Below are 26,661 nucleotides of genomic sequence, written 5' to 3'. Positions count from 1 at the left end.
TGCAGCCATATTGTTCTATAGAAGGCACCTGCTTCTTCCCCATTCGGCGGCTGTGTGGTTCTAACAGATGACAGAAGACGCATCTCCCTAGGCCCCCCCCGCAGCAATGATGACCCCTATGATGAAAAATATCTTCTAGCAGATGAAGGAAACCTAGATGGAGGTCCGCCAGTTATCCACCAGAGTGGGTGGGGCACATTGACAGAGGGGAGATGACGATTGGACGGCTGGGTCAGAAGAACCCCACCCCGGACAGGTAGGTGTTGGTCTCCAGTAGCAGCGCCTTGCAGTAAACCCGGACGGTGTAGTAGAAGGTGAGGAAGTCCTGGGTGCTGAAGAAGGTGTCTGCCAGAGCGAACCCCAACGTGGAGGGGATGAACCCCCGGCCGTACTCCACCATCCACGTCCCGGCGCTCCACTGGACGGCTGTGGCATCCCCCGCCTCGTGTATGATGGTATCTCCTGCAGAGTGAGAAAAGACGGAGGGTGAGCAGCGTATAGGCTGTATATTCATACTACCCCCAACAAAACAGACAACAAAGCAGAATTAAAGTAGTAGAGTCCCCCCAGGGCTCACACCATAATGTGCAAGTATAAATACCTAGTGATTCTGCCAGTACGCGGTACTTCTTCCAGTAGGGTGACAACGCTATTATGCCTGGAGCGATTTCACTGCAGTGTTGTCATCTAGTGCACCTGGGTGTCCTAACTTAAGCAAAGTGACTCCCTACCAATCAGTGGCAGACATGTGTCCTCCAGAGCTGGCAGGAGGAACCCCAGAGGGGAGCTTATTTACTTCCAGATGCGGGGTGGCCCTTTGGATGCTTCTTTGGTTGGAATAAAGATCTTGGCGGCCCCTATGAGGACATCAGATTGGGAGTTTAGCCCAGCACCATCCATGCACTAGTTTATCCATTTTCAGGCTGGTTACATGAGTACCCATCACCTCTCTTCGCACTGGGCGGTCCATAATGATTTGCAGCTCTGTTCTCTGATATATGCAAATGCAGGGAATCAGAATGATAGCCCCAGGGGACGAGCCCATGCGCACCCACACCCCCCCCCCCCCCTCTTCCCCTTGGGACTCCATGGGCACCCCCTCCCCTTCCCCCTGGGACTCCATGTCCCTCCTGGGATTTTATGTGCATTCCCCCCTATTTCATGTGCACCCCTCCATGTCCCTCCCTGGGACTCCATGCGTACCCCCCCGGGATTCCATGTGCAAACCCTCCCCTTCCCCCTGAGATGCCATGTTCAAACTCCCTTCCCCCGAGATTCCATGTGCAAACCCTCCCCTTCCCCCTGGGATGCCATGTTCAAACTCCCTTCCCCCGAGATTCCATGTGCCGCCCCCATTTCCCTCTGGGATGCCATGTGCAACCGAGGGCCGAGATTTATCCCGGGTAACTATAGGCCGGTCAGCCTAACATCAGTAGTCTGCAAGATTTTGGAGGGGATGTTAAGGGACCACATACAAGACTTTAGTAATGAAAACGGTATGATTAGTAGCAATCAGCATGGATTCATGAAAAATCGTTCTTGCCAAACCAATCTATTAACCTTCTACGATGAAGTGAGCTGCCACCTAGATAAAGGTAAGCCTGTGGATGTGGTGTACCTGGACTTTGCAAAGGCCTTTGACACCATTCCCCACAAACGCTTACTGTACAAACTAAGGAAGGTAGGTATGGATCAGAAGGTGAGTACCTGGATAGAGAACTGGCTCCAGGGGAGAGTACAGAGGGTGGTGATTAATGGGGAGTACTCGGATTGGGCGGGGGTGGAAAGTGGGGTCCCCCAGGGTTCTGTCCTGGGACCAATCCTGTTTAATTTATTCATAAATGATCTAGAGGAGGGGATATCTAGTACAATCTCAGTATTTGCGGATGATACTAAACTAAGCATGCCAATATCTTCTATGCAGGATGTGGAAACCTTACAAGCAGACCTGAACAAAATAACGGAGTGGGCAACTACATGGCAGATGAGGTTTAATGTTGAAAAATGTAAAGTAATGCACTTGGGTGCCAGAAACCAGAAAGCAAGCTACTCACTGGGGGGGGGGAACCTCTGGGTGAGTCTAGGATGGAAAAGGACCTGGGGGTACTGGTAGACAACAGGCTTGGCAGTGGCATGCAATGCCAAGCCGCTGCAAGCAAAGCCAACAGAATACTGGGATGTATAAAAAAGGGGATTCACTCCAGAAATAAAGAGATTATTCTCCCACTCTACAAGATTCTGGTCCGGCCACATCTGGAGTATGCTGTCCAGTTCTGGGCACCGGTCCTCAGGAAGGATGTGCTGGAACTGGAGAGAGTCCAGAGAAGGGCAACAAAAATAATTAGGGGAATGGAGGACATCAGCTATGAGGAAAGACTACAAGCACTGAACCTATTCTCTCTGGAGAAGAGACAATTGAGGGGGGATATGATATCAATGTACAAATACTGTACTGGCGACCCTAGCATAAGGAACAAACTATTCAGAGAAAGGGAATACAATAAGACATGTGGCCACTCACTAAAACTAGAGGAAAGGTGGTTTAACCTTAAAATACGTAAGGGGTTCTTCACTGTAAGAGCAGTAAGAATGTGGAATTCTCTTCCACAAGCAGTCGTATCAGCAGGGAGCATTGATAGTTTCAAAAAACTATTAGATGGGCACCTTAAAGACCACAACATACAGGGGTATACAATGTACAACATACAGGGGTATACAATGTACGGTTAACAGAAAACACACACACATCATAGGTTGAACTGGATGGACTGATGTCTTTTTTCAATCTCACAAACTATGTAACCCCCCTTCCCTCCAGGATGCCATGTGCAAGCCCCCCCCCCCCTCCCTTGAGACTTATGTTCAACCCCCTCCCCCTGAGATTCAATGTGAACCCCCCCCCCCCACACTTGCACATGGAACCCTAACCTTCCCCCTGGGACACCATGTTCACCCCCACCTTTCCCTTCGCCCTGGGACGCCATGTTCCCCTCCACCCTGGAACGCCATGTACACCCACCTTCCCCTCCACTCTGGGACACCACGTACACCCCCTCCTTCACCATGGGATTCCATGTACACACAGTCCACAGCTGAGTATTACACCCCCCCCAGAAGGTTGGAGGACCCCTCTTACCGGGATAAAATATTTCACTCTTTGTCGTTCCTTCTTTCCACTGACGGAACGTTCCAGACAAGATGGTGTCCGTGATCTCCGCCCAGTAACGACCTGTACGAGAGGCCACAGAGTTAAAGTTCATGTAAATCCCAACAATACATTTTTTGCACCCTTTTAAAGCCTGTTTGGTTCCCACCCCCTATAAGCCTGGACCTGCTTGGTTACTAAAAGTGGATGTAATCCTTCACATATACCCAGTGAAGTCTCAGCCTCAGATGATGATGATGATGATGATGAGATAAAACAAATCTCCCTACGGAAGTTTTACATGTGGGGAACACATCCCCTCCCGCTCCTTGTAAAGACAGCCGAGCGGCTTCTCAGCCGCATTGGTTGTCATTACAAGACAGCCGACCGTTGGCTATGGACACCGGTACCGGGGTGATGCCTCTAGCTGTAGGGATCACTCCGGTACAACACTTTCCCGAAATATCGGCAATATCGGCAACCTCCGGGGCCGATTCCAATAGATCGGGAAAAGTGCATATCGGCCCCCGATATATCAGCTTTGCCAATAAATCGGTCGATCCCTAGTTATAATCCTTCCTTACTCCATCCAAAAATGAAAGCGTGGGGGGGGGGGGGGGGGGAGAGAGACCAGTGAAGGCAAAACAGAAGCAGATTACGTTTCACCTTTACCCATACAGAGGAGTTCCCCTGTGATAACCTTTGTATACGGTTATTGATCTTGCAGCCTTTCATATTACAGGCCCCCCCCCACACTCAGAAAATGGACTCTCACAGAGCCCCCTCGGGCCCCCTGACCGCCTAATCTCCCCTGGAAGTGCAGAGTCAGCAGGAAGCCTGGCAATGAACTCTCTGGTACAAGGACACCGCACCACTGGGAGCACAAGGTGCAGGAAGGTGCTGGGTCACTGACTATCCACACAGAGCCCTTTCCCAGATCAATAATCAACAAATGTGCAGAAAGGAAGGAAGGAAGGAGAGGGCAGGGGGGGAGAGTCAATAGTCAATCTGTACCTACAGAGCACCGTGTCATCCCATGACCCCAGTGTCTCCAGGAACCCCAGCACTCCTGTACCTCTAAAGGATCCTGTGTCACCCCATGACCCCACTGTACCTCCAGAGCACCCCGTATCATCCCATGACCCCAGCGCTCCTGTACCTCCAGAGCACCGTGTCATCCCATGACCCCAGTGTCTCCAGGAACACCAGCACTCCTGTACCTCCAAAGGATCCTGTGTCATCCCCATGACCCCAGCGCTCCTGTACCTCCAGAGCACCGTGTCATCCCATGACCTCAGTGTCTCCAGGAACCCCAGCGCTCCTGTACCTCCAGAGGATCCTTCGTCTATCGCATGACCCCAATGCTCCTGTACCTCCAGAGGATCCTGCGTCATCCCCATGACCCCAGCGCTCCTGTACCTCCAGAGAACCCCATATCATCCCATGACCCCAGCGCTCCTGTACCTACAGAGCACAGTGTCATCCCATGACCCCAGTGTCTCCAGGAACACCAGCACTCCTGTACCTCCAAAGGATCCTGTGTCATCCCCATGACCCCAGCGCTCCTGTACCTCCAGAGCACCGTGTCATCCCATGACCTCAGTGTCTCCAGGAACCCCAGCGCTCCTGTACCTCCAGAGGATCCTTCGTCTATCGCATGACCCCAATGCTCCTGTACCTCCAGAGGATCCTGCGTCATCCCCATGACCCCAGCGCTCCTGTACCTCCAGAGCACCCCATATCATCCCATGACCCCAGCGCTCCTGTACCTACAGAGCACAGTGTCATCCCATGACCCCAGTGTCTCCAGGAACACCAGCACTCCTGTACCTCCAAAGGATCCTGTGTCATCCCCATGACCCCAGCGCTCCTGTACCTACAGAGCACCGTGTCATCCCATGACCCCAGTGTCTCCAGGAACACCAGCACTCCTGTACCTCCAAAGGATCCTGTGTCATCCCCATGACCACACTGTACCTCCAGAGCACCCCGTATCATCCCATGACCCCAGCGCTCCTGTACCTCCAGAGCACCGTGTCATCCCATGACCCCAGTGTCTCCAGGAACACCAGCACTCCTGTACCTCCAAAGGATCCTGTGTCATCCCCATGACCCCAGCGCTCCTGTACCTCCAGAGCACCGTGTCATCCCATGACCTCAGTGTCTCCAGGAACCCCAGCGCTCCTGTACCTCCAGAGGATCCTTCGTCTATCGCATGACCCCAATGCTCCTGTACCTCCAGAGGATCCTGCGTCATCCCCATGACCCCAGCGCTCCTGTACCTCCAGAGAACCCCATATCATCCCATGACCCCAGCGCTCCTGTACCTACAGAGCACAGTGTCATCCCATGACCCCAGTGTCTCCAGGAACACCAGCACTCCTGTACCTCCAAAGGATCCTGTGTCATCCCCATGACCCCAGCGCTCCTGTACCTCCAGAGCACCGTGTCATCCCATGACCTCAGTGTCTCCAGGAACCCCAGCGCTCCTGTACCTCCAGAGGATCCTTCGTCTATCGCATGACCCCAATGCTCCTGTACCTCCAGAGGATCCTGCGTCATCCCCATGACCCCAGCGCTCCTGTACCTCCAGAGCACCCCATATCATCCCATGACCCCAGCGCTCCTGTACCTACAGAGCACAGTGTCATCCCATGACCCCAGTGTCTCCAGGAACACCAGCACTCCTGTACCTCCAAAGGATCCTGTGTCATCCCCATGACCCCAGCGCTCCTGTACCTACAGAGCACCGTGTCATCCCATGACCCCAGTGTCTCCAGGAACACCAGCACTCCTGTACCTCCAAAGGATCCTGTGTCATCCCCATGACCACACTGTACCTCCAGAGCACCCCGTATCATCCCATGACCCCAGCGCTCCTGTACCTCCAGAGCACCGTGTCATCCCATGACCCCAGTGTCTCCAGGAACCCCAGCGCTCCCATGACCCCAGTGTCTACAGGAACCCCAGCGCTCCTGTACCTCCAGAGGATCCTGTGTCATCCCCATGACCCCAGCGCTCCGGTACCTCCAGAGCACCCCATATCATCCCATGACCCCAGCGCTCCTGTACCTACAGAGCACCGTGTCATCCCATGACCTCAGTGTCTCCAGGAACCCCAGCGCTCCTCTGCCTCTAGAGGATCCTGTGTCATCCCATGACCCCTGAGCACTTCTATGACACCAGTGTTCATGGGCCTACAAAGCCTCCTGTGTCATTCTATGACCCTGAGCACTCCAATGACACCAGTTTCTCTAGCGTCATCCCATGATCCCAGCGCTCCTGTGCCTCCAGAGCACCCCCTGTAATCCAGTGATCCCAGTGTCACCAGAGACCTCAGAGCACTTTGCATTATCCCCAAGCCCCTATGCCTCAAGAGCACCCGGTTTTATGCCCATGACCCCTGTGTGCATTTCTGTGACCCCCCCACTTGAATTCCTTCGCCATGCACTGATTTTTTTTTTCGCCTGCTCCTACCTCCTGTATGGACAGCAGCTGGTGGAAGGAACAGCATGTGGCAGGGGAGCCGTATTCTACAAACCCAAAGGGTGGAATATCTATAGTGGTGGACATGGAGCAGCATTGCAGTGCATTTATAACACACAGGCCCCTTTCTTTCTTTTTTTTTTTGTGTTTACAGAAAACAAATTCCAGCATTGGTTACATTTGCCAATTCCCTCCAACATCCCCTACAATTGTTACATTGTATCTCTTTTTGCTAAGATGGAGTTGAAGATCATAAGAAATAAATACATCTACTGAACATGATGCAGTATTTTCCCAATTCACAAGGTTTGTTATCTCATACTGCTTCCTATGGGGTGTCTGAGACTAGAAGAGGAAATACTCTAAGAACATTCGATTTTTGCCCGATTGGTTATTTCAAAAAGAACAAATAAACCGTTTCAAAAAGAAGAAGCAAGTGTCTGGTCAGAGGAGGAAGCAGTGCTGGATCAGTAATCTGTATATAAGGTGACAGTGTGTGTCTTGTCAGATAGCGGAGGAGGAAGCAGTGCTGGATCAGTAATCTGTATATAAGGTGACAGTGTGTGTTTTGTCAGATAGAGGAGGAGGAAGCAGTGCTGGATTAGTAATCTGTATATAAGATGACAGTGTGTGTCTTGTCAGATAGAGGAGGAGGAAGCAGTGCTGGATCAATAATCTGTATATAAGGTGACAGTGTGTGTCTTGTCAGATAGCGGAGGAGGAAGCAGTGCTGGATCAGTAATCTGTGTATAAGGTGACAGTGTGTGTCTTGTCAGATAGCGGAGGAGGAAGCAGTGCTGGATCAGTAATCTGTATATAAGGTGACAGTGTGTGTCTTGTCAGATAGAGGAGGAGGAAGCAGTGCCGGATCAGTAATCTGTATATAAGGTGACAGCATGTGTCTTGTCAGATAGTGGAGAAGGAAGCAGTGTTGGATCAGTAATCTGTATATAAGATGACAGTGTGTGTCTTGTCAGATAGAGGAGGAGGAAGCAGTGCTGGATCAGTAATCTGTATATAAGGTGACAGCATGTGTCTTGTCAGATAGCGGAGGAGGAAGCAGTGCTGGATCAGTAATCTGTATATAAGGTGACAGCATGTGTCTTGTCAGATAGCGGAGGAGGAAGCAGTGCTGGATCAGTAATCTGTATATAAGGTGACAGCATGTGTCTTGTCAGATAGTGGAGAAGGAAGCAGTGTTGGATCAGTAATCTGTATATAAGATGACAGTGTGTGTCTTGTCAGATAGAGGAGGAGGAAGCAGTGCTGGATCAGTAATCTGTATATAAGGTGACAGTGTGTGTCTTGTCAGATAGTGGAGGAGGAAGCAGTGCTGGATCAGTAATCTGTATATAAGGTGACAGCATGTGTCTTGTCAGATAGTGGAGAAGGAAGCAGTGTTGGATCAGTAATCTGTATATAAGATGACAGTGTGTGTCTTGTCAGATAGAGGAGGAGGAAGCAGTGCCGGATCAGTAATCTGTATATAAGGTGACAGCATGTGTCTTGTCAGATAGTGGAGAAGGAAGCAGTGTTGGATCAGTAATCTGTATATAAGATGACAGTGTGTGTCTTGTCAGATAGTGGAGGAGGAAGCAGTGCTGGATCAGTAATCTGTATATAAGGTGACAGTGTGTGTCTTGTCAGATAGAGGAGGAGGAAGCAGTGCTGGATCAGTAATCTGTATATAAGGTGACAGTGTGTGTCTTCTCAGATAATGGAGGAGGAAGCAGTGCTGGATCAGTAATCTGTATATAAGGAGACAATGTGTGTCTTGTCAGATAGTGGAGGAGGAGGCAGTGCTGGATCAGTAATCTGTATATAAGGTGACAGTGTGTGTCTTGTCAGATAGAGGAGGAGGAAGCAGTGCTGGATCAGTAATCTGTATATAAGGTGACAGTGTGTGTCTTGTCAGATAGCGGAGGAGGAAGCAGTGCTGGATCAGTAATCTGTATATAAGGTGACAGTGTGTGTCTTGTCAGATAGAGGAGGAGGAAGCAGTGCTGGATCAGTAATCTGTATATAAGGTGACAGTGTGTGTCTTGTCAGATAGAGGAGGAGGAAGCAGTGCTGGATCAGTAATCTGTATATAAGGTGACAGTGTGTGTCTTGTCAGATAGCGGAGGAGGAAGCAGTGCTGGATCAGTAATCTGTATATAAGGTGACAGTGTGTGTCTTGTCAGATAGCGGAGGAGGAAGCAGTGCTGGATCAGTAATCTGTATATAAGGTGACAGTGTGTGTCTTGTCAGATAGTGGTGGAGGAAGCAGTGCAGGATCAGTAATCTGTATATAAGGTGACAGTGTGTGTCTTGTCAGATAGCGGAGGAGGAAGCAGTGCTGGATCAGTAATCTGTATATAAGGTGACAGTGTGTGTCTTGTCAGATAGAGGAGGAGGAAGCAGTGCTGGATCAGTAATCTGTATATTGAAGGTGATGTAGGAAGCCCCATCCTGTAATCACTGACCTGAGTGGCCGCTGGTGTCTATGGCGGTACCGAAGAGCAGCACATACTCTGTGAGGGAGGCGTGAAGGAGGCACATGGAGCCCATCCACCCCCCGGCGTTCACAAACACCCATTGAAGGTCCTCATCCGGTAAGATGTGCCCGGGGTGCTTCTTCCTCAACTCAATGATGATCTTAGAGAAGGCGACCTCATAGTCCAGACCTGGGGGAGAGAAAGAGAGAGAGGGGGGAGGGGGTCAGAGGAAGCCAATCACCCGAGTACCCCTTCTCTGCTGGCACCCCCACACTACAAGTCCACCCCTCACCTCCTTCACCAACCCCCCAGGAGGTCCCTTCCTCCTCTGCCAACTACCCAGGGCTCTCTTCTCCGACACCAATCCCCCCAAGAAGCCCCTTCCTCATCTTCAAACTACCCTTGGCCCTCTTCTCAGACCACCCCGGGACCTTCTGCTCCATCACCAACCCCCCCCCCCCCCCAGGACCCTCTCCTCTGCCCACTCTGGTTATCTTTTCCTCCTTTACTTCAACTGCCATGGGGACCCTCTCTTCCCAAGAACCACCAAGGAGCCCAAACCTCCTAACCCAGGACTACCCAGGGGCCCTGCTCTTCCTCCTCCAACAACCACCCAGGGACCCCCTTCCAACCACCCAGAGGCCCACTCCTAAACACTCACTGGTCCCCTCCTCCTCCGCCAACCACCCAGGGGCCCCTTTCCTTCTCCAACCAAGGGCCCTCCTTCTCCAACTACCAACCAAGGGCCCTCCTTCCTCCAACCAAGGGCCCCCCCTTCCTCCAACCAAGGGTCCCCCCTTCCTCCAACCAAGGGCCCCCCCTTCCTCCAACCAAGGGCCCCTCTTCCTCCAACCAAGGGCCCTCCTTCTCCAACCAAGGGTCCCCCTTCCTCCAACCAAGGGCCCCTCTTCCTCCAACCAAGGGCCCCTCTTCCTCCAACCAAGGGCCCCTCTTCCTCCAACCAAGGGCCCCTCTTCCTCCAACCAAGGGCCCCTCTTCCTCCAACCAAGGGCCCTCCTTCTCCAACCAAGGGCCCCCCTTCCTTCAACCACAGCCCAGGGGCCCCCTCCTCCTTCAACCACTCAAGGGCCCCCTTCTAACTACCCAGGGGCCCTCTCCTCCCCCTCGATCAGCAGACACCCCAAATACGTGACCAAGGTGTAGAGTGGCCCGTCGGGGGGCGTGGTTACCCGCATGTTCCCGGGCCAGGGCGGAGATCTCCTCCCGGGAGAAGGTGTACGGTTTACTTATCAGCCATTGGCTGATCAGAGCCAGCAGGACGCCGAACACCGCCACCAGCAGAGCGATCCTCAGCGCCCGGGACCCGCCGCAACCGAGCATGGCGGAGAGTGAGCGGACACACCGGACAACCTTTCCTACTGCCGCAGAGACACGCCCACCACCCGACTTCTCCAATAGGATGACATCGGACGGTCCAGCGGCCAATCTCCAGGCAGAGGAGGCGGTCTGACTGTCAACGCTCAACAGCGACACCTGGCGGCCGCAGAGCAGGAACTGCAGGGCACTGCTTCAAACACCCCTGAATCCTACAGCGATCTCCTGTCCCCGCAGGGAAGATTTCGCTTCACTTCCTGTCTAGGAGAAGAAACAGGAAGTGAGAGTAAATCTCTCAAAATACATACAGTTACTGGAGGATCCCTCCCCCATTCCAAATGTCTGCATTTTGCTATCACTTTCAAAGTTGATGACAATGGTCAGCAAGTCAAACAGAAGGGTGAATCTGCCCAGCAGAGGCAAAGACAGCAATAAAAGCATGACAGAGGGTCTAATCTTTCCTCACTCCATCCAATAAAAAAAAATAAATAAATCCCAATTTAAAAACTAAATGACAACCATTCGTCTCTCCGATCAGCCGGATTCCTCACATGTGTGGGACGATCGCTGTCTGCGTGCGTATTTTTCATTATTAATTAATTAATTAATTTATTTATTTTTTTATTTTTACACTATTGATTTCATTTTTTTTATTATTATTAATTCATTTATTTATTTCTTTTCTTTCTTTTTTTTTTTTTTTTTACACTGTTGATTTCATTTATTTATTTTTTTTATTACTGATTCATTTATTTATTTATTTATTTATTATTTTTACACTGTTGATTTAAGTTTTTTTTTTCATTGTTAATTTATTTGTTTATTTATTCATTTATTTATTTATTTTTTATTTTTACACTGTTGATTTCATTTTTTTTTCCTCTTTATTAATTCATTTATTTATTTATTTTCTTTTTTTACACTGTTGATTTCATTTTTTTTATTATTATTAATTCATTTATTTATTTATTTATTTATTTTTTACACTGTTGATTACATTTTTTTTATTGTTAATTTATTTGTTTATTTATTTTTTTTATTATTTTTACACTGTTAATTTCATTTATTTTTTTTTCTCTCTATTAATTCATTTATTTATTTATTTTCTTTTTTTACACTGTTGATTTCATTTTTTTTTCATTATTAATTAGTTAATTTATTTTTTATTTTTACACTATTGAATTAATTTTTTTTCATTGTTAATTTATTTGTTTATTTACTTATTTTTTATTTTGACACTGTTGATTTAATTTATACATTTTTTTTTTTTCATTTTATTGCTGTCACAAGGAATGTACAAAATCCCTTGTGACAGTAATAGGCAGCGACAGGTCCTCTTTATGGAGAGATCTGGGGTCTATAAGACCCCAAATCCCTCCTCTGCACTTAAAAGCATCCCCTCCCTCTGTTTGTAATAACAAATTGGCAGACGGCCGGAGTGGACTGTTTTTTTTTTTTTTTCTTTTTTTTAGGTCGGCGGTGCGGTGGGCGCCGTGATTGACGATGGATTAACTTTTTTTTTTTGGGGGGGGGGGGGGCACGGTTTTTATTTTTTGTTTTCTTTTTAACCACTTGCTGACCAGCCGCCATAATTTTACAGCAGCAGCTCGGCTCTGTCTCGTGAAACAATGTACCTGTACGTCGCTTCACAGGACCGCTAGTGGGGGCGTGCGCACGCGCAGATTGGCCACAGGGGGGAGCCAATCAGCGGGTCTGGCAGCCGCGATGTCCGCCGGGCACCCGCGATCGCTCCCTGTGGAGACAGAATGGCGATCTGCCACTGTAAACACGGCAGACCGCTGTTCTGTCAGTGATGAACACAGAGATCCTCTTATTTATGAACACAGGTCTCTGTGGTCATTTCAGAAGCCCACCCCGCCCCCACAGTTAGAAAACACCCCATAGGCTCACACTTAACCCTTTGATCGCCCCTGGGTTAACCCCTTCCCTGCCACTGTCATTATTACAGTAACAGTGCATATTTTTAGCACTGATTACTGTAGTAATATCACTGGTCCCCCCAAAAAGTGTCAAAAATGTCAGTCAGGGGTCCGATCTGTCTGCTGCAATGTCGCAGTCCCGCTAAAAATCGTAGATCGCCGCCATTACTAGTGAAAAAATAACTAAAAATGACATAAATCTTTCCTGTGCTTTATGATCATTTCACAAGCCCACCCCCCCCCCAGTTAGAAAACACCCCATAGGCTCACACTTAACTCTTTGATCACCCTCTGTGTTAACCCCTTCCCTGCCAGTGTCATTATTACAGTGACAGTGCATATTTTTAGCACTGATTACTGTAGTAATGTCATTGGTCCCCCCCCCAAAAAGTGTAAAAAAATGTCAGGGGTCCGATCTGTCCGCCGCAATGTCGCAGTCCCCGCTAATAATCTCAGATCGTCGCCATTACTAGTAAAAAAAAATAAAAATAAAATAAATAAAAATGACATAAATCTTTGCCCTAGTTTGTAGACGCGATAACTTTTGTGTAAACCAATGAAAATACGCTGATTGGGATTTTTTTTTTTTTTTTTTTACAAAAAATATGTAGCAGAATACAAATTGGCCTAATAGGTTAAAACATTTTGATTTTTAAACATTTTTCTTTTTGAGAATGTCATATAGCAGAATGTGAGATAAATAAATAAATAAAAATGACATCATTATTTTCCCTAGTTTGTAGACGCGATAACTTTTGTTTAAACCAATCAAAATACGCTTATTGGGATTTTTTTATTTTTTTTTACAAAAAATATGTAGCAGAATACAAATGGCCTAAAAGGATGAAAAATTTTGATCTTTAATTTTTTTTTTTTTTGGGGGGAATGTCATATAGCAGAATGTGAAAAATATTGCACGCGCTCGCCCACCCCAGCACCACTCCCACGAACTGACGTACCCCTACGTCGAGTCGCACAGCCGAGCCAGCCTGCCGCGGGAAAAATGCGGCGGTCAGCCAGCTAGTGGTTAATAAGGACACGTGTCCTGGATTAGAGGGATGAGGTGACAACCCTCGTTTTACCATGTTTCAGTAGTCTAGTGCAGAAAAAAAAAAAAGAAATGCGGCATGTTCTTTTTTTTTTTTCTGGAACTGACCGCACTGGTGTGAACTATGCCATTGAAAACACATATAACTTACATTCCATGCGTTTTTGATGCAGAAAAAAAATAAAAACGCATGTAGTGTGAACTGGCCCTAAAAAAAGTCCCTTTATTTAAAGGGTTAGTTCACCTTAAAGCGGAGTTCCAGCCATTTCACTCACTTGTCCAACGGTCCAGCGATGCGGCCGCCCGAAGCCTCGATCCTCTCCCTCGGCGCCGGCATCACTGCTGTGGGCACCTGGCTGTGACAGTTTGCGGCTTCACAGCCTGGTACCCACTGCGCATGCGCGAGTCGTGCTGCGTGTTTTGATTGGCCGGCAATCTTCTGGGACCTCTGACATGTCCCAGAAGATTGCAGGGAGGGAGGGGGAGAGGAGAACTTCCGTTCAGGGCGCCGCGGCAGTCCGAGCGGAAGTGGGAGCGGGTACCTGTCAAAACTAGGTACCCGCTCCCCCCCCCCCCCCCCCAAAAAAATGACATGCCAAATGTGGCATGTCAGGGGGTTAGAATACCTAAAGCAGAAGTTCCACTTTTGGGTGGAACTCCGCTTTAAATCCTCCTGGGGACACAGACAGCAATAAGAACCTGACAGAGGGTCTAACTCTTCCCTACCCCACCCTAAAAGTACAAAGAAAAGTTTTGACTTTACATCTATGGGGATTTCTAGATTGTAAGCTCTATGGTGCAGGACCCTCTAATTCCTCCTGCATTGAATTGTATTGTAACTGTATTGTCTTCCCTCATATTGTAAAGCGCTGTGCAAACTGTTGGCGCTATATAAATCATGAATAATAATAATAAACATAATAATAATAATAATAATAAAAATAATAAAAATAATAATAAAAATAATAATATATGCGCAGACTTTATTAGTGAGTTCCATTTTCAGACCCCTCCCACTCTGCAATGAGATCAACAGAGAGGGAAAAAAAAGGAAATGCAAATAAACACAAATAAACAATTTGTATCATTTCACATCTCCTCACAGCTGCCGCATTGTGGATAACCCAGCTGCTAACAAATGGTTAAAACTCCCAGGCAAAAGTGATATCTGTCACGTGGCCTCCTGATCACATGACCCCGTGATCACATGACCGTCTGATCACATGACTCCCCCCCCACAACTTCCACGCCTGGCTGCTATGTGACAGTGTATGAGAGTCATGGAGCCGCAGATCACCTTCCAGTCCAACGGTACGGTATATATTCTGTATATTACATTATAGATTTATATATATGTCCCCCCCAGCAGTACAGTATATATTCTGTATATTACATTATAGATTTATATATATGTCCCCCCCCCAGCAATACGGTATATATTCTGTATATTACATTATAGATTTATATATATGTTCCCCCCCCCAGCAATACCGTATATATTCTGTATATTACATTATAGATTTATATACATGTCCCCCCCCCAGCAGTATGGTATATATTCTGTATATTATATTATAGATTTTTATATATGTGTCCCCCCCAGCAGTATGGTATATATTCTGTGTATTACATTATAGATTTTTATATATCTCCCCCCAGCAGTACGGTATATATTCTGTATATTACATTATAGATTTTTATATATCTCCCCCCAGCAGTACGGTATATATTCTGTATATTACATTATAGATTTATATATATGTGTCCCCCCCCCCAAGCAGTACGGTATATATTCTGTATATTACATTATAGATTTATATATATGTCCCCCCAGCAGTACGGTATATATTCTGTATATTACATTATAGATTTATATATATGTCCCCCCCCCAGCAGTACGGTATATATTCTGTATATTACATTATAGATTTTTATATATCTCCCCCCAGCAGTACGGTATATATTCTGTATATTACATTATAGATTTATATATATGTGTCCCCCCCCCCCCCCCCAGCAGTACGGTATATATTCTGTATATTACATTATAGATTTATATATATGTCCCCCCCAGCAGTACGATATATATATATATACTGTATATTACATTATAGATTTATATATATGTCCCCCCAGCAGTACGGTATATATTCTGTATATTACATTATAGATTTATATATATGTGTCCCCCCCCCCCCCAGCAGTACGGTATATATTCTGTATATTACATTATAGATTTATATATATGCCCCCCCCAGCGATACGGTATATATTCTGTATATTACCTTATAGATTTATATATATATATATATATATATGTCCCCCCCCCAGCGATATGGTATATATTCTGTATATTACATTATAGATTTACATATACTGTAAATGTACACCCCCCCCTCGAGCACTACAGTATATATTCTGTATATTACATTATAGATTTGTGTATATATATATGTGTGTTCCCCCAGAAATACAGTATATATTCTGTATATTACATATATATATATACACACACACACAGTATCTCACAAAAGTGAGTACACCCCACACAATTTTGTAAATATTTTATTCTACCTTTTCATGTGACAACACTGAAGAAATGACACTTTGCTACAATGTAAAGTAGTGAGTGTACAGCTTGTATAACAGTGTAAATTTGCTGTCCCCTCAACACACAGCCATTAATGTCTAAACCGCTGGCAACAAAAGTGAGTACACCCCTAAGGAACAATGTCCAAATTGGGCCCAATTAGCCATTTTCCCTCCCCGGTGTCATGTGACTCGTTAGTGTTACAAGGTCTCAGGTGTGAACGGGGAACAGGTGTGTTAAATTTGGTGTTATCGCTCTCACTCTCTCATACTGGTCACTGGAAGTTCAGCATGGCACCTCATGGGAAAGAACTCTTTGAGGATCTGAAAAAAAGAATGGTTGCTCTACATAAAGATGGCCTAGGCTAGAAGAAGAATGTCAAGACCCTGAAACTGAGCTGCAGTATGGTGGCCAAGACCATACAGCAGTTTAACCGGACAGGTTCCACTTGGAACAGGCCTCGCCATGGTTGACCAAAGAAGTTGAGTGCATGTCCTCAGCGTCATATCCAGAGGTTGTCTACACTGTATATTTGATATATAGATATGTTCCCCCCAGCAGTACAGTATATATTCTGTGTATAAGAGTTATAGATTTATATATAGAATATACAAATGCCTTCACTTCGATTGGAACTTTCAAGGCAACCAAGAGGTTGTATAAAAGATATTGCTTTATTGTACAATATCCAGTAAAACATGCTAGGAATTTTTTTTTTTTTTACATTTTTGTACATATTCATAAGTCTATAAATCTTTTACATTTTTATGAGAATGTTTTTACTGGATTTTGTACAATAAAGCAATATGTTTTATACAAAGTATGGCAAATGCCCTGTATGTGTGTTGATTATCTATTTGTTTTTAAGGGGCCTGGTAGAACCCCAGCTCAGTAGTACCCCCACTCAGCAGATCCACAGCTTAATAATACACTTGTTCAGCAGATCCCCAGCTTTTTAGCGTCCCCACCCAAAAGATCCCCAGCTCATCAGTATCGCTGTTCAGAAGACCATCATTCAGTAGTATCCCCTAGCTCTGCTGATCCCCCGGTCAGTAGTATCCCCTAGCTCTGCTGATCCCCCGGTCAGTAGTATCCCCTAGCTCTGCTGATCCCCCGCTCAGTAGTATCCCCTAGCTCTGCTGACCCCCCACTCAGTAGTAAACCCTAGCTCTACTGATCCTCTGGTTTGCTGATCCTCCTCTCTCTCTGGTCCCCGCTCACCTCCGCTATATTACTCCCACATGTAACATCTGCTAGTTTCTCGTGCTCTGGGCCCCCAGCTCTGCTGATCCTCTGCCGCTCAGTCCTCTCTCTGGCCCCTGATCACCTTCTGCTATAGTGTTCCCATATTGCACACTATGTGTGTCATCTGCCAGTTGCACCACTCTGGATCCCGCTCCCCTTGCTGCACGCCAGATGTTACGTCTGCACCAGACACTCCCAGGATATATACACATGAACCAGAAGTGACTGCCGATGACCTCTTTCTGGCTTGCTTGTCGGTTTTCCATTGCATCTTGGGATATCTCATACCTGCAATACCTCCAAAATAAAGCTGAATAAAATCCTCTCAAAAGCTACAGGTGCTGTAAACGAGTGTCATAGACTTCTATGGAAGCTTTGGAGGCTCTTTGAAGCACCAAGAAAGCGACATACAGTATATAATTTTTGAAGCAAAGTGAAACAAACACAACGTGTGAACAGGACTGTAATTTTAGCACTTTATTTAGTGGCAGGTTATTTGATTGGCATTCAGAGTGCTTTAACCACTTGCCGACCGCAAGAATTAGCCAAATGCAGGCCAATTCTGGGAGGGCTTCATATGATGTCCTCCTGTGATCTCAACTGCTGTGCGCCCGTTGCGGCACCCAGGCAGTGTGCATTTTGATCGTTGTGTCACTAGGATATAGCTGATCACAGATCAGGGTAAAGGGCCAATCACAGCTGATAACAATGTAAACACAAGCCAGTTATCAGCTTTCCTTTTCCCACACTGACAGTGTGAGGAGAGGAGAGCTGATAACCGGCTTGTGTGAAAGGGACAACTACACTGATCAGGGCACTGATTATCAGTGTCCTGATTTTTAGTGCTGCCAATCAGTGCCCATCAGCGGCGCCTCATCATCAGTGCCCATCAGTGGTGCCTCATCATCAGTGCCCATCAGCGGCGCCTCATCAGTGCCCATCAGCGGCGCCTCTTTAGTGGCATCTCCTCAGTGCCCATCAGTGGCACCTCTTCAGTGCCTCCTGACCAGGGCCCATCAGTCGCACCTCATCATCAGTGCCCATCAGCGGCGCCTCATCATCAGTGCCCATCAGTGGTGCCTCATCAGTGCCCATCAGCAGCGCCTCATTAGTGGCATCTCATCAGTGCCCATCAGTGGCGCCTCTTCAGTGCCTCCTGACCAGGGCCCATCAGTGTCACCTCATCAGGGCCCATCAGTAGCGCCTCATCAGTGCTCATCAGTGGAGCTTTATCAGTGGTGCCTCATCAGTGCCCATCAGTGGCACCTCATTAGTGGCATATCATCAGCGCCTCCTCATCAGTGCCCATCAGTGGCGCCTCATCAGTGCCTCCTGATCATTTCCCATCAGTGGGGCCTTATCATTGCTCATCAGTGCCTCCTCATCATTGCGCTCATCAGTGGCGCCTCATCATTGCCCATCAGTGGCGCCTCATCAGGGCCCATCAGTGGCGCCTCATCAGGGCCCATCAGTGGCGCCTCATCAGGGCCCATCAGTGGCCTCTCATCAGGGCCCATCAGTGGCCTCTCATCAGGGCCCATCAGTGGCCTCTCATCAGGGCCCATCAGTGGCCTCTCATCAGTGCCCATCAGTGGCCTCTCATCCATGGCCTCTCATCAGTGCCCATCAGTGGTCCCCATCAGTGGCCTCTCATCAGTGCCCATCAGTGGCCTCTCATAAGTGCCTATCAGTGCCTCCTCATCGGGGCCCATCAGTGCCTCCTCATCGGGGCCCATCAGTGCCTCCTCATCGGGGCCCATCAGTGCCTCCTCATCAGTGCCCATCATTGACCTCTCATCAGTGCCCATCAGTGGCCTCTCATCAGTGGCCATTAGTGCCTCCTCATCAGTGCCCATCAGTGCAGCCTCATAAGTGCCTATCATTAAAGGAGAAAAATTACCTGTTTGAAGAAAATTTAAAATAAACTATGAAAAACTTTTTTTTTTTTCCAAATTGCTTGGTCGTTTTTCATTTGTTTAGCAAAAAAAACAAAAAACAAAAAAAAAAAAACCCAGTGGTCAATAAATACCACCAATAGAAAGCTCCATTTGTGTAAAAAAAAAAAAAAAAATATTACAAAAATGTAATTTGGGTACAGTGTTGTATGACCTTGCAATTGTCATTCAAAGTGCGACGGTGCTGAAAGCTGAAAATTTCCCTGGGCAGCAAAGGGGGGTGAAAGTGCCCGGTAGGCAGCCAAAGCCACACATTAAAGCACCTGTAAGTGTTATTGGAATGATGCTTCCAAGTGGCTGTAACTAATAACAGTAACATTGTTGCAATTTTATACCTATTTTTCAGCATCAATCTTATTCAGAATATCTTGTGTGGCCTTCTCCATCTGCATTGGCTGTCAGCAGTATAAGGCAGCTCGGTGCTTTTTGGGAAGGGCAGAGTTTGGAGAGGGAATGAAGTGTTACTGTAACTCTGGAGGGGCGCTGTAATACCCCCCATGGGGAAGTAATTGGGGTTGTTGTAAGATCAGAGGCAGCCCCATTTACCATGTTTTGGTGATGGGTGAGCAATGGACGTCCTACTCAGATTTCCGGGTTAAACGCATGCGCACGCTTCATATAGAAATAGGCAAGTGTCCTCACTAATCTGCTGCATACCCCTTTCACCCATAGATTCATTAACCACTTCTGCACCGGAAAGGATTTGCCCCCCTTAACCACTTAAGCCCCGGAGGATTTGGCTGCTGAAAGACCAGGGGTTATTTTGCAATTCGGCACTGCGTGACTTTAACGGACAATTGCGCGGTCGTGCGACGCTGTACCTAAACGAATTTGATGTCCTTTTTTTGCCACAAACAGAGCTTTCTTTTGGTGGTATTTGATCACCTGTGCGATTTTTTAATCATGCGCTATAAACAAAAAAAGAGCGTCAATTTTGCAAAAATAACAATATTTTTCACATTTTTTTATATGAAATTCCCCAAAACAAATGTAAAAATCTAAATTTTTTAACATTTTCGGCCAATTTGTTTTATGCTACATCTATTTGGTAAAAAAAATCGCAAAAAGCGTATTTTGATTGGTTTGCGCAAAAGTTATTGCGTTTACTAACAAAGGGAAAGATTTTTGTTTTTTTTTTAACACGTAATGGCGGCGATCTGCGATTTTTTTTTTTTTTTTTTTTTTTTGCGGGACTGCGACATTGCGGCGGACAGATCGGACCCTTGACTGACATTTTTGACACTTTTGGGGTTACCAGTGACATTTCTACAGTAATCAGTGCTATACATAGGCACTGTTACTGTAAAATTACACTGGCAGTGAAGGGGTTAACTTTATTTGAGAGGGAGGGGCTGTGTGTGTCCCTAGGGGCGTGATTCTAACTGTGATTGGCTGTGGCTTGCGCTGTAGGAACAGTGATCAATGGTCCTACATAGTAGAACCGTATGATCATTGTTCCTACACAGGGGAGAATGACAGGCGGCTTGTTTACACTAGCCGCCTGCCTTTCTCCCTCTCCCCCGACGATCGCTGAGTGACCGGCGGACATCGGGTCCGCCGGTCACACGCGTGGGGGGGTCCGTGACTGCACGGGAGCGCGCCGCCGGCGGCACGCGCTCGCTCCCCAGAGCCTCACAGGCTAGTGACGTACTGATATGTCACTCTGACCGCCGCAATATATGTACTTGCGGCGGTCGGCAAGCGGTTAATGACCAGGCCATTTTTTGAGATTCGGCACTGCGTTACTTTAACTGACAATTGCACGGTCGTGCGACGCTGTACCCAAATAAAATTGATGTCCTTTTTTTCCCCATAAATAGAGCTTTCTTTTGGTGGTATTTGATCACCTGTGCGGTTTTTATTTTATGCGCTATAAACAAAAAAAGTGCGACAATTCTGAAAAAAAAAAAAAAATATATATATATATATATATATATATATATAATATATTTATATTTCACATTCTGCTAAAAAAAAAAAAGATAAAAAATCAAATGTTTTCATCATTTTAGGCCAATTTTGTATTCTGTTGCATATTTTTGGTAAAAAAAAAAATCGCAATAAGCGTATTTTGATTGGTTTGCGCAAAGGTTATCACGTCTACAAACTAGGGGAAAGATATTTATGTCCTATTCATTTATTTATTTTATTTTTACTAGTAATGGCGGAAAACTACGATTTTTTTTTTTTGCGGGACTGCGACATTGCGGCGGACAGATCGGACCCCTAACTGACACTTTTGGGGGGACCGGTGACATTACTACAGTAATCAGTGCTAAATATATGCACTGTTACTGTAATAATGACATTGGCAGGGAAGGGGTTAACCTTGTGGGTGATCAAAGAGTTAAATGTCAGCCTAGGGGAGTGTTTACTAACTACGGGGGGAGGAGCTTTTGAAATGATCATAGAGACCTGTGATCCTATATAGAAGGATCACAGGCGCTCTGTGATCATTCCAGAGAGAAGAACGGTCAGCTGTGTTAACAACAACTGACCGTTCTTCTCTCTCTCAGCGGGGAACGATCGCAGGTGGCCGATGGCAATCGTGCATCGGCATCCCCGCTGCCTAGTGGGGACGGGAGCACGCCGCTGGTGGCGCGCGCTCGCCCCCCCCAGCACCACGCGCGTGACGGTCGTATTACTACGTCGGTTCGCGCAGTGGAGCCAGCCTGCCGCAGTAAAACTGCGGCGGGCGGTTGGCAAGTGGTAAAGGAGTGATTTGCATCTTTTGCAGAACTACAAGTCCTAGCATGTCCTGTCAACTCTTAGACCCCGTTCACACTGGGGCGACCTGTCAGGCGACCTGGTCGCCTGACAGGTCGCCGTAGGTCACCTGCCATAGAGTAGCTGTGGACCCGTTCTAATAGGAGCGACACAAGTCGCTCTGACTTAGAAAAAGGGTCCGGAGCTTCTTTGGGGCGACCCGGAGCGACCTGCATTGACTTCAATGATATGAAGTCCGTGCCGGGCCGCTCCGAGGTCGCGGTGCGAGCTGCGCACCGCGACTTCACAGGTCGCCACCGCAAGTCGGGTTGCCCCAGTGTGAACGGGGTCTTAAAGTGACTGTAAGCCTCAGACATGAAATAAGCATATCCCTCTATAGTGTGTACTTGTCTCAGTCCAGAGCACTAATCGTCATTTCTGTATGCTGCATCCTTCTTCTGCAATCGGCATGAGTCACTTCTGACACCAAGAGATAATAAGGTGACAGGGGAGGGGCCTCCAGCACACAGCCTATGATTGGCAGCCTCAGCTCTTTACCTTTGTGCTGTGTGAAGTGGGGTGTGTCCCTTCCCTCCAATCAGCTATCATACCTCTCCTCACTGAGCTCTGCGCAGTGTAACTTCAGCTCTCTGCCCCCTTTTTTCTGAACTTTCAGACAAACTTTATAAATTCAGCAGTTTGAACAGATATAGAGAAGAGAAGACTGCAGATAGACAGGTTCAACTTATGTAGGGAGATTTGTTTAATCTCTGTGTATCACCTGAGGGTAGTCCCTTCACTGGGTACATGTGAGCATTTACAACCACTATAAGCTCATTTTAAAGCCTATTTCTGGGATTCCTACCCACCCCCTCACCCTGAAGATCCTTTCTGTATCTCTACACTTTAAGTGCAAGGTTTCATGGGGGTCACTCCCTCAGAGGGCGGAGCCATGACATCCTGCACTCACAGGATGTCCTCAGTCTTCTGGGTTTTTGAGAATTATTCAATTCAGAAGACCGAGGACACCTTGTGTGCAAAACAAGAATTACTGTGAGGGGCAGCACTGCAGTTAGAAGTAAGTACCACAACCAGAGCTCTTTTTATTTTTTAATAACTGATAGGGGACAAAAAAAAATTGACCCTGGAGTTGGGCTTTAAATACTCCCTTGTTGGAAGGGCATACTGGACTTCTAATATCACACAGGCAATGAGAGGGCGCACTGACCCAGTGCAGTACCATAACTTAGTTTTATTATAAAGATAAATGACAAGTGAATACTCACAAATGCATGTCATGCACGAGCTTCTCCGTGACATGCATTTGTGAGTATTCACTTGTCATTTCCCTTTCTAATAAAATTGAGTTATGGTACTGCACTAGGTCGGTGCGCCCTCTCTTTTGTTGTTTTATTGTTTGGTCAAGGACACCCACCGCCCACAGAGGGCGGCAAGAGGGCGGCGAGACAATTGTGTGATAAACCTATAAAATTTGCCAGGAGGAGAGTCCTTTTCATTTCTATACATCACAGCTGAGCACAGGAGGTCACCGTTTTTGATAAGTAGAATGCAAGCTCTGGAGCCACCAGATGCCAGTGAGTAGAGATGTGCATGATGGAAACATTTGTTTTGTTAAAGTTAATGATTACGTTTCATCATATTGGTTATGCTAAAATTTATTTGTTTTCAGAATTTGTTTTGTGTATTATTATTTGTTTCATTTATTTGGATTTGTTTTTTATATTCTGATTTTTGTTGTGCTTTTTGAATTTTTTTTTATATTCGGAATTTGTTTTGTGTATTTTAATTTGTTTTGTGTATTTGGCTTTGTTTTTTATATTCTGATTTTTTTTAAATTTATTCTGATTTGTTTTGTATATTAGGATTCAGGGTATTCTAAATTGTTTTCTGTATTTTGGATTTGTTTTGTATATTAGGATTTAGTATATTCTGATTTGTTTTGTGCATTTTAATTTGTTTTGTGTATTTGGATTTGTTTTGTATATTCTGATTTTGTTTTGTGCATTTTAATTTGTTTTTTGTACTGTATTTGGATTTGTTTTGTATAATTAGGATTTAGCGCCGGTTCACATTGCAGCGACGCTACTTCGGGTGGCGACCACCGAGGTCGCGGTGCGAGCAGCGCGCCGCGACCACGGAGCGGCCGCCACGGACTTAATAACATTAAAGTCTATGGCGGTCGCCTCCGGGTCGCCCCAAAGAAGCTCCGGACCCTTTTTCTAGGTCGGAGCGACTTGTGTCGCTCCTATTAGAACGGGTCCGCAGCTTCCCAATTGGAGGCGACCTGCGGTGACCTGTGAGGCGACCAGGCCCTAGTGTGAACCGGCACTTAGTGTATTCGGATTTGTTTTGTGTATTTTGATTTTTAAATTTATTCTGATTTGTTTTGTATATTAGGATTCAGTGTATTCTAAATTGTTTTGTGTATTTTGGATTCGTTTTGTATATTAGGATTGAGTAAATTCTGATTTGTTTTGTGCATTTTAATTTGTGCATTTTAATTTGTTTTGTGTATTTGGATTTGTTTTGTATATTCTGATTTTGTTTTGTGCATTTTAATTTGTTTTATGTATTGTGATTTGTTTTGTATATTAGGATTTAGGCTGCATTCACACTTGAGCGTAGCATTTTTACCGCAATTTTTACCGCGATTTTTACCGCGATTTTACCGCGATTTTTTCAGGCGTTTTTCATTGACATCTATCAAAAACGCTGGTAATCAGCCCAAAAAGAAGCTCATGTACTTTTTTCAGCTACAGGCGTTTTGCAAAACGCTCAGATGTGAACAGGGGCCATTTAAATGAATGGGGTTTTACTTGTTGGGCGTTTTGGAAGCGTTTCTTTTGAGCGTTTTTGGAGCTGAAAACGCCCAGGTGTGAATGGAGCCTAAGTGTATTGTGATTTGTTTTGTATAATTAGGATTTAGTGTATTCGGATTTGTTTTGTGTATTTTGATTTCTTTTGTATATTCTGATTTTTTAAATTTATTCTGATTTGTTTTATATATTAGGATTCAGTGTATTCTAAATTGTTTTGTGTATTTTGGATTTGTTTTGTATATTAGGATTTAGTATATTCTGATTTGTTTTATGTATTTGGATTTGTTTTGTATATTAGGATTTAGTATATTCTGATTTGTTTTATGTATTTGGATTTGTTTTGTATATTAGGATTAAGAGCCGGTGTCGCCCCACGTCGAAGCGACTTTTTAACGCGAATTTACCGCGATTTTACCGCGACTTGTGAATTATTTTGCAGGACTTATATGACAGACGACTTTGTGTTTGGCCAATCAGAATATGATGTGTTGTGACCTAATTCCCCTTTTCTGTTTTTTTTTTACTCATTTCCTCATTGCTCACCAGTGCCATGAATCAGTGTCCACCAGTGCCACGTATCAGTGCCACGTATCAGTGCCATGAATCAGTGTCCACCAGTGCCACGTATCAGTGCCATGAATCAGTGTCCACCAGTGCCACGTATCAGTGCCACGTATCAGTGCCATGAATCAGTGTCCACCAGTGCCACGTATCAGTGCCACGTATCAGTGCCATGAATCAGTGTCCACCAGTGCCACGTATCAGTGCCACGTATCAGTGCCACTTATCTGTGTCTACCAGTGCCACGTATCAGTGTCCACCAGTGCCACATATCAGTGCCATGAATCAGTGTCCACCAGTGCCACTTATCTGTGTCCACCAGTGCCACTCACACAGACCAAGCAGAGATAATGGAATATATATACCATTTTATATATTTTTATATATATATATATATATGTATGTGTGTGTGTATATATATATATATATATATATATATATATATATATATATATATATATATATATATATATGTATGTAATGGTATATATATTCCATTATAGGCATGGCTGCAATGTGGGGAATGCCTGGCTAATCTCTTTCTTCTTCCTGGAATGTCTGATAACAAGTCGTGTCAATTAAGATAAGGAGGCGACTCCCATTGAAGTATATGGGGCAAGTCGGATCACAGGTCGCCTCAAAGTAGTACAGGACCCTTTTCTGAAGTCGGAGCGAATTCAGTAGTGCCAATTAAGACAGCACTGATTGATTAACATTGCTTTTGTTATGTCAAGCTACCTGGGGCGACCTGGGGCAACACAAGTTGCCTCACAAGTCGCGCTAGTGTGAATGGGCTCTTAGTGTATTCTGATTTGTTTTGTATAATTAGGATTTAGTGTATTCGGATTTGTTTTGTGTATTTTGATTTGTTTTGTATATTCTGAATTTCCTTTTTTTTTTTTTTTTTTGGGGATTTGTTTTGTATATTTGGAATTTGTTTGATGTATTCTGATTTGTTTTGTATATTAGGATTTAGACCCCGTTCACACTGGGGCGACTTATCAGGCAACCTGGTCGCCTGACAAGTCGCGGTGGGTCACCTGCCATAGATTAGCACAGGACCGGTTCTAATAGGAGCGACACAAGTCGCTCCGACTTAGAAAAAGGGTCCTGTACTACTTTGGGGCGACCTGGAGCAACCTGCATTGACTTCAATGATATGAAGTCCGTGCATGTCGCTCCGAGGTCACGGTGCACACTGTGTGAACGGGGTCTCAGTCCCCGTTCACACTAGGTCGGATCTGACTTCGGGGGGACCTGTGAAGTCGCGTGCTGCGTGACTTGCACGGACTTCATAAAATGAATGTCCATGCAAGTTGCTCCAGGTCGCCCC

The 26,661-nt window shown here is 45.9% G+C and overlaps 2 protein-coding genes across 2 annotated transcripts in view; one reads left to right on the top strand and one right to left on the bottom strand.

The window, feature by feature from the left end:
- Window positions 1-100: 100 nt before the first annotated feature.
- On the bottom strand, window positions 101-10,509 carry SIGMAR1 (sigma non-opioid intracellular receptor 1). Its single transcript, XM_082243208.1, has 4 exons — window positions 10,299-10,509; window positions 9,097-9,297; window positions 3,137-3,229; window positions 101-462 (listed from the first exon to the last, which is right to left on the bottom strand). The coding sequence occupies exons 1-4, from the start codon at window positions 10,447-10,449 to the stop codon at window positions 233-235; spliced, it is 675 nt and encodes a 224-aa protein (XP_082099334.1). The 5' UTR covers window positions 10,450-10,509; the 3' UTR covers window positions 101-232.
- Window positions 10,510-14,653: 4,144 nt separating this feature from the next.
- GALT (galactose-1-phosphate uridylyltransferase) overlaps window positions 14,654-26,661 on the top strand; it is a 60,698-nt gene continuing 48,690 nt past the window's right edge. The window contains exon 1 of the mRNA XM_082275656.1: window positions 14,654-14,742. Within this exon, the coding sequence (XP_082131782.1) occupies window positions 14,703-14,742 (40 nt within the window). The 5' untranslated portion in view covers window positions 14,654-14,702. The remainder of the gene's footprint in view (window positions 14,743-26,661) is intronic.

This window comes from Pelophylax lessonae (genome assembly GCF_965119305.1).
Source record: "Pelophylax lessonae genome assembly, chromosome: 1".
NCBI lineage: Eukaryota > Metazoa > Chordata > Amphibia > Anura > Ranidae > Pelophylax > Pelophylax lessonae.
Note: the sequence above shows the minus strand (reverse complement) of the source record. Positions and strands in the feature narration are given on the sequence as shown.